The sequence below is a fragment of the Macrobrachium rosenbergii genome, chromosome 21, assembly GCF_040412425.1.
Source record: "Macrobrachium rosenbergii isolate ZJJX-2024 chromosome 21, ASM4041242v1, whole genome shotgun sequence".
Lineage (NCBI taxonomy): Eukaryota > Metazoa > Arthropoda > Malacostraca > Decapoda > Palaemonidae > Macrobrachium > Macrobrachium rosenbergii.
Window position 1 is genome coordinate 29,738,144 of NC_089761.1, and position 12,169 is coordinate 29,750,312.

General features: G+C 36.6%; 1 protein-coding gene across 1 annotated transcript; it reads right to left on the minus strand.

Moving 5' to 3' along the window:
- Positions 1 to 5,832: 5,832 nt before the first annotated feature.
- LOC136849427 (nucleolar protein 58-like) lies at positions 5,833 to 10,037 on the minus strand. The gene is made up of 2 exons (XM_067122778.1): positions 9,659 to 10,037; positions 5,833 to 6,014 (listed from the first exon to the last, which is right to left on the minus strand). The coding sequence occupies exons 1-2, from the start codon at positions 10,035 to 10,037 to the stop codon at positions 5,833 to 5,835; spliced, it is 561 nt and encodes a 186-aa protein (XP_066978879.1).
- Between the last annotated feature and the right edge of the window lie 2,132 nt (positions 10,038 to 12,169).

Here is a 12,169-nt window from a genome sequence, read left to right on the forward strand (position 1 = left end):
TAAATCATGAGAGTATTTGTATGTATGTGTATAAATATATACATACATACATATATATATATGTATGTATATGTATAATATATATATTAATTGTATATATATATATATATATATATATATATATATATATATATATATTATATATTAATATATATTGTGGTGAATGATGCAGTAAGTGAACCGCGGGCAGACGTGCTGCTAATAAGGCTTCTGTGTCTCTGTTTGTGGAGGTCATTCTTGGTTCAGAATTTAAAAGGAAAATAAAGAACATCTACCTGTCTCCAAAAATAAAAAATAAAGAAAATTGAAAACAAACTCAACATCACAAACAAGGCGAAATCAAACACAAACGCAAAAACGACTCCTATATATATATATTTTTTAACGACCACCTTCGCACAAACCCGAGAGCCGTTCATCTTCCTAATGTATGGGGGGAGTTAAATCTTATTTCACAAACGGCCCTTGCTTTGAATTTCTAAGCAGCCTCTTAGCTGTCACGAGTAATCTATCTCCCAGCAAACATCCACGGATGATTGATGGCTGGATGGTTTTTTTTTTTCTCCCACGAGAGTTACGTGAAATAATTTCCTCACGATTCCTGGAAACAAATTTGCTTTGTGGAACTTTGCTTTCAAGTGCAAAGGTAAACTTGATTACTGTACAGTCAATGAATGAAGCATTTTATCATTATGTGATGATAGATTTATACATTTATTCTCCTTTCTTCTCCGCCGTTTTTCATGAAGTTTTCATACATGGTCTTATTATTCTGATGGGCCTGGTATAACAGTTTCTATTCACTATAAATAATAATAATAATAATAATAATAATAATAATAATAATAATAATAATAATAATAATAATAATAATAATGTCCGTCATTTTAACTCAGCTGCGAAGTGAATAGTACAGATGCCTATAAGATGTATCTTCCATCATCACTACCAGGGCTACTATTTCTACTGCTACTACCACTACTACTAGTAGTAGTAGTAAGTTAAGTGTACCTTAGTTTACCCAGACCACTGAGCTGATGAACAGCTCTCCTAGGGGTGGCCCGAAGGATTAGATTTATTTTACGCGGCTGAGAACCAACTGGTTACCTAGCAACGGGAACTACAGCTTAGTAGTAGTAGTAGTAGTAGTAGTAGTAGTAGTAGTAGTAGCAAAAATAAGAAGAAGAGGTGGACAGTACTGGACAGAGAGATAGTACTAGATAGGTGGACAGTACTGGACAGAGAGATAGTACTAGATAGGTGGACAGTACTGGACAGAGAGATAGTACTAGATAGGTGGACAGTACTGGACAGAGCGATAGTACTAGATAGGTGGACAGCACTGGACAGAGAGAGATAGTACTAGATAGGTGGACAGTACTGGACAGAGAGATAGTACTAGATAGTTGGACAGTACTGGACAGAGAGATAGTACTAGACAGGTGGACAGTAGTGGACAGAGATGCATCATACACATAGGCATCATTTCCCCAATTGCCATCGCCATCGTTTTGAGCGGCAGCTAATATAAACCTGTTTATGATAATTGGCGGAGCAGAATTAAGCGTGCTGGACAAAAAAAAATTATCCGCTTTGGCGTCAGAAATCCCTAAAAAATCTACAGGGCCGTGACAGAATTACAGGAGACGTGTCCATGGCTACAACGATCATTTGGATTTGTGTTTAAAATTATCTGTGATTGTGTCGGTTCAAATATAATGGTTGTTTTGTACAAGTTTAACATATGAAAATATAAGAATTATTACAGCACGGAATGCTGGATATATTGACATGAACTGATGATTATGTCAAAGAATAAATCATTAAGTGTATAATGTGTATGTTATACATACGTATGTATGTCTGTATGTGTGTATATTATATATGTATTTGTAATACACACAATGCCCTCTTAACTCCTCGATTTCTTCACATTTATTTTTTATACACTTGTCACTACAAAGTCTAAGGTCCAAATGAAGAACCAAATGGAGAAATTCTGACGCCTGTAATTTCTCTCTCTCTCTCTCTCTCTCTCTCTCTCTCTCTCTCTCTCTCTTCTCTCTATATATATATATATATATATATATATATATATATTATATATATATATATATATATATATATATATATTTATTTATATATATATACATTTATATACATATACAGATATATATATATACAGTACACGTATAGTTATAGATGTATACACACACACACACACACACACACACACATATATATATATATATATATATATATATATATATATATATATATATATATATATATATATATATATATATATATATATATATAAAACTAAAACCAAGAGAGCTATTATTGTGACCTTGACCTCGCTGACCTCTCTTCCTTGACCTGTCTCCGGACAGTCATAACTGGTGCTTTCCCTCATTTTAATCCGATTTGGAAGGATTCGGCAGCAGCGGGATGACTTAAGGAGCGTTGTTTTCTTTTTACGACGAGCAGTGTAAAGGACGATATTATTATTATTATTATTATTATTATTATTATTATTATTATTATTATTATTATTATTATCATTATTATTATTATTATTATTATTATTATTATTATTATTATTATTATTATCCTTTCATCAGAAACAAACGAATGAAATCGGCCTTTTTGGGGACCTGATCTCCTGATTATTATTACACTTAATATTATTTTTATTATTAATATTATTACTGTTATTATTACTATTATTTTTATTATTATTATTATTATTAATTATTATTATTATTATTATAAGTCGTTACATGGTACATGTCTAGTTTTGGTCAGTCAAACGACTGAACGACTTTGGTTTTCCTCTTAATAATAATAATAATAATAATAATAATAATAATAATAATAATAATAATAATAATAATAATAATAATAATAATAATAATAATAAGCGCTATAGCCAATATTTTTATTCCACTGGGACGTTTCGGCTTTAACACACTAAGCCATTTTCGACCTGAAATAGAAGCAAAACACCAAAACATAAAACTTCATACTAGTAAAATACAAAATCAAAGAAAGGTCACACTCGAGAATCATTTTTTTTTAGGGTAACGTAGTTTATAGAAAAAAATTATTCTCGGGTGTGACCTTTCTTTGATTTTGTATTTTACTAGTATATAAGTTTTATGTTTTGGTGTCTTGCCTCTATTTTAGGTCGAAAATGGCTTGGTGTGTTAAAGCCGAAACGTCCCAGTGGAATAAAAATGTTGGTTATAGCGCTTGTTTGGCTGTTCCTAATAATAATAATAATAATAATAATAATAATAATAATAATAATAATAATAATAGTGAGAAAGTGATGGATTCCTAAGGAGGCAGGATGCAACCCGGAACCCCACGCTATAAATACCACCCAGTCGAATAGGATGACTGAGATAGAAAATAATAATAATAATAATAATAATAATAATAATAATAATAATAATAATAATAATAATAATAATAATAATAATATTATTATTATTATTATCATTATTATTATTATTATTATTATTATTATTATTATTATTATTATTATTATTATTATTATTATTATTACAAGATTAAAGACGTTTGTTAAGTGAACATATATATTACGCATGAAAAGACGCTATATTGGTAGCACACATTTTTCTGTTCTAATGACATGCATCAAGTGACATTTCATATACTGATGCGCCTTACTTTTCCTTTATTTGCATTCCAGTTCCTTTTATAAAATCCTACTGAACGATAATGAGATGAATACATGAAGAGTGACCTCAAACTGCGGGGAAAAAAAAAACGGCTAAATATTTCTGGGTTTGAGCAAAAATATTAACATGGCTTGACTTGTGGGACTGTACACACGTACGGCTAAGTCTGACTGCGTGGAGCTGAGAGAGAGAGAGAGAGAGAGAGAGAGAGAGAGAGAGAGAGAATTTCTTGCTAATGTGCTAACCTTTTAACCAACAGAGAGAGAGAGAGAGAGAGAGAGAGAGAGAGAGAGAAAATGTCTTGTTAATGTGCTAATATTTTAACCACCAGAGAGAGAGAGAGAGAGAGAAAGAGAGAGAAAAAAATTGTTGATAGCGTGCTAACCTTTTAATCACAAGAGAGAGAGAGAGAGAAAGAGAGAGAGAGAGAGAGAGAGAGAATTTCTTGCTAATGTGCTAACCTTTTAACCACCAGAGAGAGAGAGAGAGAGAGAGAGAGAGAGAGAGAGAGAGAGAGAGAGAACTGCTCGCAACTGTGCTAACCTGTTATCCAGCGAGAGAGAGAGAGAGAGAGAGAGAGAGAGAGAGAGAGAGAGAGAGAGAGAGAGAGAGAATTTCTTGCTAATGTGCTAACATTTCAACCACCAGAGAGAGAGAGAGAGAGAGAGAACTGCTCGCAACTGTGCTAACCTGTTATCCACGAGAGAGAGAGAGAGAGAGAGAGAGAGAGAGAGAGAGAGAGAGAGAGAGAGAGAGAGAATTTCTTGCTAATGTGCTAACATTTCAACCACCAGAGAGAGAGAGAGAGGTGGGGGGGGGGGGGAAAACAGCACTTGCTTATTTCCCTCTTGAAATTATAGTTCGTCAATAAATGGTCCGACCTATAAGACTAATTCAATGGCCCCCTTGATAACAACGCACACACATTAAGGACACAGTTAAGTTTTGATCACAAGTAAATGATGACTCGCCGTCTCATTTCGTTAATGTGTTCATAGTTTTCATAAAAACAGCAGTAAAAATAAACGGCAACAATAATAGATTTAATCGCACGAAAGTAACCGATAATCAATTTTAACTTCACTTTTTTTTTTTTTTTTTAAGTTTTTCAGTGAGGGGGGAAAAATGGCAAATCATTACTGCAGCCAAGTGACCATATACTGCTATAAAGCTTGGAATGTGCACGAGCGTATGTGTGTGTTTGTTTGTGTTGAGAGAGAGAGAGAGAGGAGAGAGAGAGAGAGAGAGAGAGAGAGAGAGAGAGAGAGAGAGAGAGAGAGTTTCAATGCTCTAGTCATAAAAACATAAAAATAAAAAAATAAAAAAATATATCAATACCATCCACCCAATATTATACTCTCCAACGCCCACCAAATCTCTTTATCAAAACACCACTTACACTCCAACGTGAAATAACTAAGTTTGCAGTCCTCGTAAGTAGCAGGTTCGACGACGTATTTCAACCAGCTCCTTGAATAGAAGGCACCTTTTACCATTCCCATATAAAAAAAAAGAAAAAAAAATCACCGCTAAATAAAAGCACATACCACGCAAGCGCACCTTATAATCACTGTACCATAACGGTGCATAATTTACGCTTCAAATCGCCTAAGGAAAAAGTACAGAGCGGTGGAAAGGAACAGCTAAAATATTAAATTATATTATTTTATCATTTTTTTTTTTCCTTCTATTTCAGTCTGTCAATTGAGCACCTCAGTAAGTTTCATTAGCTATTTTTTAAGCGAAAATTAATAAAATTAAAGACGAGTCGATATCAGAATTTCGTAGCGTTTAAAAAATAATAAATTGAAAGTCTTAAATGTTTGACTTGTGCTGGTCGATAAATACCAAGTAATGATAACAAAGGGAAACAATCAATACTATTAAATACCTACGTACACGCAAACGAGTATGAGTGTTTATTTGCTTTCATATTTAATCTTATAAATAACTTACAACCCTTTTATAAAATTAAATGCAGTGGAGACCCTTTTTAAGAGAACGGTAAAATAAGAAAAATTAACCTTCTTGAAACTGCTTTAAAATGCATTCTATTATGACTGGCAGCAAATACGGTTTACATTTTTTATTGCAAATCATTTGGAGTTGACACGAAGCTGATTCAGGAATCTTGGAAGCCGGATTTAGTCGATGAAGGCTTTACAGAGCCAATTCTCAAGCAAAACCAACCACAAATCCAGTTACTTGACTTTTGTGAATTCATTTCCACAATGCAATGGTCGCAACTTCTTTGTAATGGTCGCAACTTCTTTGTAACTTCTTTGTACCTCAGTCCCCAGTCGACTGTGGAGTGGAGAATACATTAGCAATAGTTGTAAAACCTTATTGGTCCTCCTTGCTTTACTTATGATGACAGCCTAATTATTCTTAGTAGTCATTGTAGCTAACACACACATGCACACAAACACACATACACACATATATATATATACATACATACATACACACACACACACACACACACACACACATATATATATATATATATATATATATATATATATATATATATATATATATATATATATATATATATATATAATGTATATACATGTGTACATCAATGTATTATTTATATATATGTATAAATATATACATATATATGTGTGTGTGTGTGTGTGTGTAAATGCGCTCGCGCTCATGCACGTGTTAATAAGCGTGACAGTAAAACCACTACAAAAAAATATTAAAAACCCAAAAAGACATAACTCATAAAACCCATAAAAAAAAGGGTGTGTTTCAAGCCAAATTGAACACTCGCACAAGAACAAGAAAAAAAAAAAAAGAGGGAAGACCAAAAGGCCACAAGGATAAATTAAAGCGAAACATTTCAAGGCTATGAAAGATACCAGTAAACATTAGCCCATTGAACTGAGCGTGATGGGTATTGATTCCTTTCGGTGTCCGATAATAATCACATAACGCCCGTGATTGTCTGTGAATTATAAATCCTGTGGGTGGGTTCGCTTCCTAATGTTCCACTGCAATTGTAAAGACTCTCTCTCTCTCTCTCTCTCTCTCTCTCTCTCTCTCTCTCTCTCAGAAACCTTACATGCAATCGAACTGGAACATAACTTGTGATTTCATTTCAGTTTTGGTAGAAAGTACAGAAGAGGAAGATGTACACACTGTCTCAGAAGAGAGAGAGAGAGAGAGAGAGAGAGAGAGAGAGAGAGAGAGAGTGCAAAATCTCGTAGCTCGACTGGGTACCTTGTCTACGTTTGAACAGGAATTCTGTGATTCATTACGTCATGTAAATTTTTAATAAGAATTTCAATGTTCTACTGTATGTATCAGTGTTCAATTACCATTTTTGAACAAGAATCTCCTATGTTCTGTACATCAAAATTCAATTATTATTGTTGACCAAGAATCTCCTATGTTCTGTATATCAAGATTCAATCATTATTTCGGAACAAGAATCAGGAGATTCTTTATGACAGGTCTAATTCTAAACAAGAATTTCGTGATGACTTGAAAAAGAGCAATATACCCAATACGGAAAGTAGCCCACAACACAAAGCACAGTAAAATGTTATATAACATTGGAAAGTTTTAAAAACTGCGAAAAGAAGAATATAAAGTCTTGATCCGACCAAAAACTTTGGGATATATATAGAAATGGTAAAAAAGTAATATTAACACACTCGCAACGGTATCGTCAGTTGTATAGCGTAGAAGCTTTTTACCTATACTGAAAATCTGTTTTATCTTTGTCAGTCTTATTCGACAGACTAGCTCAGATAGTTTATAGAACTCTTTGCTATCAACGTGGGAATATTTGTGAGAATCCTAAAAAAATCCACTGAATAAAAATAAGAACATTAAAACAATTAACTAATGAGAGACAAGTCTAGGAATACTTCATCTTTACAAACCTAAGCGAAGGATGTTTCGTCATATATATAAAAAAAACCTAGTACAACAATACACAGGGTCTTGTTAGAAAAATGAGATTTTTTTTTTTTTTGCTAGCCATGATTAAAATTAAATTATCATTATTATTACTCTTCTTTTTCATTTTAAGTAGCCTTTCATATCATCAGCGTTATTATGATCATTATCATTTTATGTATCATTTTTATGTTTCTGCGTCGGTGCTTCCAATGCATCTACATACAACCTGTATTTATAAATGCCCTTCAGATGAAGGAAACCAAAAATTATTTTTTGATCAAAAAAACCTTCATTTTTGTCAATCGAAATTCATCGAATGAACAAATTCAGTAAGATTAACACCACAAGACTTTAAACCACGACATAACAGCGCATTACGCCGACCAGACGCCAAACCGTAATTCCCTTTACTGCATAAATCACTCTGGCCTCACTCTACGAGGACCTCCGTCTCCCTGAGAAAATAGATTTCCTGAGATTATCCCCAGGTTGGCCGTACCAAGAGGCCCCCACCTTCATCCAATTTTGCCTTACAGCCCCCATCCACTCTTCTCATCTCGCTCCATTTCTTTTCTCGCCTTATTTTTTCCCATTCTCTCTTCCTTCTTCCTCTATTCTTGCTTTCTCCTTTTTCCTTCGTTCGCTCCTCCTTTCTTGCTTTCTCCTTTCTCCTTCGTTCGCTCCTCCTTTCTTGCTTTCTTCTTTCTCCTCCGTTCGCTCCTCCTTTCTTGCTTTCTCCTTTCTCCTTCGTTCGCTCCTCCTTTTTTGCTTTCTTCTTTCTCCTCCGTTCGCTCCTCCTTTCTTGCTTTCTCCTTTCTCCTTCGTTCGCTCCTCCTTTCTTGCTTTCTTCTTTCTCCTCCGTTCGCTCCTCCTTTCTTGCTTTCTCCTTTCTCCTCCGTTCGCTCCTCCTTTCTTGCTTTCTCCTTTTTCCTTCGTTCGCTCCTCCTTTCTTGCTTTCTTCTTTCTCTTCCATTCGCTCCTCCTTTCTTGCTTTCTCCTTTCTCCTTCGTTCGCTCCTCCTTTCTTGCTTTCTCCTTTCTCCTTCGTTCGCTCCTCCTTTCTTGCTTTCTTCTTTCTCCTCCGTTCGCTCCTCCTTTCTTGCTTTCTCCTTTCTCCTCCGTTCGCTCCTCCTTTCTTGCTTTCTTCTTTCTCTTCCATTCGCTCCTCCTTTCTTGCTTTCTCCTTTCTCCTCCATTCGCTCCTCCTTTCTTGCTTTCTCCTTTCTCCTCCATTCGCTCCTCCTTTCTTGCTTTCTTCTTTCTCTTCCATTCGCTCCTCCTTTCTTGCTTTCTCCTTTTTCCTTCGTTCGCTCCTCCTTTCTTGCTTTCTTCTTTCTCTTCCATTCGCTCCTCCTTTCTTGCTTTCTCCTTTCTCTTCCATTCGCTCCTCCTTTCTTGCTTTCTTCTTTCTCTTCCATTCGCTCCTCCTTTCTTGCTTTCTCCTTTCTCCTCCATTCGCTCCTCCTTTCTTGCTTTCTTCTTTCTCTTCCATTCGCTCCTCCTTTCTTGCTTTCTCCTTTCTCCTTCGTTCGCTCCTCCTTTCTTGCTTTCTCCTTTCTCCTTCGTTCGTTCCTCCTTTCTTGCTTTCTCCTTTTTCCTTCGTTCGCTCCTCCTTTCTTGCTTTCTCCTTTCTCCTTCGTTCGTTCCTCCTTTCTTGCTTTCTCCTTTTTCCTTCGTTCGCTCCTCCTTTCTTGCTTTCTCCTTTCTCCTTCGTTCGTTCCTCCTTTCTTGCTTTCTCCTTCATCCGCTCCTCCTTTCTTGCTTTCTTCTTTCTCTTCCATTCGCTCCTCCTTTCTTGCTTTCTCCTTTCTCCTTCGTTCACTCCTCCTTTCTTGCTTTCTCCTTTCTCCTTCGTTCGCTCCTCCTTTCTTGCTTTCTCCTTTCTCCTTCGTTCGCTCCTCCTTTCTTGCTTTCTCCTTTTTCCTTCGTTCGCTCCTCCTTTCTTGCTTTCTCCTTTTTCCTCCATTCGCTCCTCCTTTCTTGCTTTCTCCTTTTTCCTCCATTCGCTCCTCCTTTCTTGCTTTCTCCTGCCTCCTTCGTTCGCTCCTCCTTTCTTGCTTTCTTCTTTCTCCTCCGTTCGCTCCTCCTTTCTTGCTTTCTTCTTTCTCTTCCATTCGCCCCTCCTTTCTTGCTTTCTCCTTTCTCCTCCATTCGCTCCTCCTTTCTTGCTTTCTTCTTTCTCTTCCATTCGCTCCTCCTTCCTTGCTTTCTCCTTTCTCCTTCGTTCGCTCCTCCTTTCTTGCTTTCTTCTTTCTCCTCCATTCGCTCCTCCTTTCTTGCTTTCTTCTTTCTCCTCCATTCGCTCCTCCTTTCTTGCTTTCTTCTTTCTCTTCCATTCGCTCCTCCTTCCTTGCTTTCTCCTTTCTCCTTCGTTCGCTCCTCCTTTCTTGCTTTCTTCTTTCTCCTCCATTCGCTCCTCCTTTCTTGCTTTCTTCTTTCTCCTCCATCCGCTCCTCCTTTCTTGCTTTCTTCTTTCTCCTCCATTCGCTCCTCCTTTCTTGCTTTCTTCTTTCTCCTCCATTCGCTCCTCCTTTCTTGCTTTCTTCTTTCTCCTCCATTCGCTCCTCCTTTCTTGCTTTCTCCTGTCTCCTTCGTTCGCTCCTCCTTTCTTCTTTCTCCTTCGCTCGCTCTTCCTTTCTTGCTTTCTCCTTTCTCCTTCGTTCGCTCCTCCTTTCTTGCTTTCTCCTTTCTCCTTCATTCACCAACCTTCAAGGATGATGTCTCCTTCTCCTCAATGATTTTTCGGGGCCATCTTGTAACCCAGGGCTCATACAGTCTCTCTCTCTCTCTCTCTCTCTCTCTCTCTCTCACGCATCTCACGTCTTCTCCCTGTCCACTACGGTGCCTATACCTCCCAAAGGCTCGACAAAATTTCTTCCCTTCGCCCCTTCCACCCTGCATCATCATTTCCTTATCTTTCTCCTCGCCTCTTCAACTTCCTTTCCTCTCTTTCGCTCCCCTCGCGTTTTAGAGAGAGAGAGAGAGAGAGAGAGAGAGAGAGAGAGAGAGAATACAAGGACTGAGGAGAGAAAGAGAAGAGAGAGAAAGAACAGGGATTGAGATTGACGAGAGAGAGAGAGAGAGAGAGAGAATACAAGGACTGAGGAGAGAGAAAGAGAAAAGAGAACAAGGACTGAGAGAGAGAGAGAGAGAGAGAGAGAGAGAGAGAGAGAGAGAGAGAGAGAGAGAGAGGGGAGTAAAAAAAAAAGGTGGGGACATTTTCTCAAAGTAAATTTTCCCCTTCGGCGTCGTGAAGAGACGAGGGGAGAACTCAGCTGAATTTTAAAAATCTCGTCCAAACGGTTCCACAGTCTTGTTTATTTTAGATTTTACGGCGTTAATTTATGGAAGGAGGAGAGAGAGAGAAGGTAGACGCTGTGACAAGGATTCTCGGAGAGAGAGAGAGAGAGAGAGACAGAGAGAGAGATATTTTTAATTCTAATACGGCTATCTGTTCTTACTGAATACGGTAATCTTATTTAAAACACATTACAATTCAACAGATCTCATTCAGAGCATACCACCAATTCCTCAGATCTCATTTCAAACATTGCATTTCCTCAGATCTCATTGAAATCAATTACTCTTTCTCTGATGTCATTTAAAACACTGAAATTCCTCAGATCTCATTCAATGTCAATTCCTCAGATCTCATTCAAAGCATAATGCAATTCCTCAGATCTCATTTGAAACATTACATACAATTCCTCATATCTCATTCAAAACATATCACCAGTTTCTCAGATCTCATTCAAAACATATTTCCAATTCCTCAGATCTCGTTCAAAACACATTGCCAAACCCTCAGATCTCATTCAAAACATATTTCAATTTCTCATAAATCATTTAAAACATACTGCCAATATATATTGCATTTCCTAAAAAAAAATTGATGACTGGATAAGATGAAAATCTTGAATACTCTGACAAAATTCTTGTAGTGATTTTTTTCAGATATGTTTTGGCTGACTAAATAAATGTAAGAAAATTTGGGCCATCCGGCCCCGTGCTGGAACGGGGACGTTGCTGATTGAAAACTGGACCATAAAAAAAATATTACTTCAATAAATTACAGTAATTCGAGCTATGGTGTCCGTACAGAGCTACTTAAGCCAGTAGCCTACTAACCAATATCCTATCCGCGGCTTTCAGCTATTGCCTCAAAAATGGGACAGGAATATGGTCTCCACTTTGAAGCTTTTTCTTTGTAAATTCTCTAGACACCATGATGATGAATCATCATCAAAACTGCAACGCCAGGTAAGCGGATGATTCAATCGCTAGTCAGAGCATCATCTCATTATAAAAGAAAGAAACCAGCTCGATAACCGGTGGTAGTCCTATACATTTCCTGAAGAAAAAACTGATTGCGAGAAACTTGACGGGAGATAATGTAAATCCATCAAATGACTTTAGACTTAGTATATATTTACATCATTATTATATTCTATCTGATCTCCGTTTCTTCTGAAGCTACTATCTGAGGAAGTCTGGTGGCTATAATTTCAGTTCCTTGTGACAGTATACCTCTTACTTATGTCA

Coding starts and splice junctions, on each gene's coding strand:
- LOC136849427 (XM_067122778.1), bottom strand. CDS start 10,037: ATGGAGGAGAAAGAAGAAAGCAAGAAAGGAGGAGCGAACGAAGGAGAA. Junction 6,015..9,658: donor AGGAGGAGCGAACGAAGGAG/GCAGGAGAAAGC, acceptor TCCACTCCACAG/TCGACTGGGGACTGAGGTAC.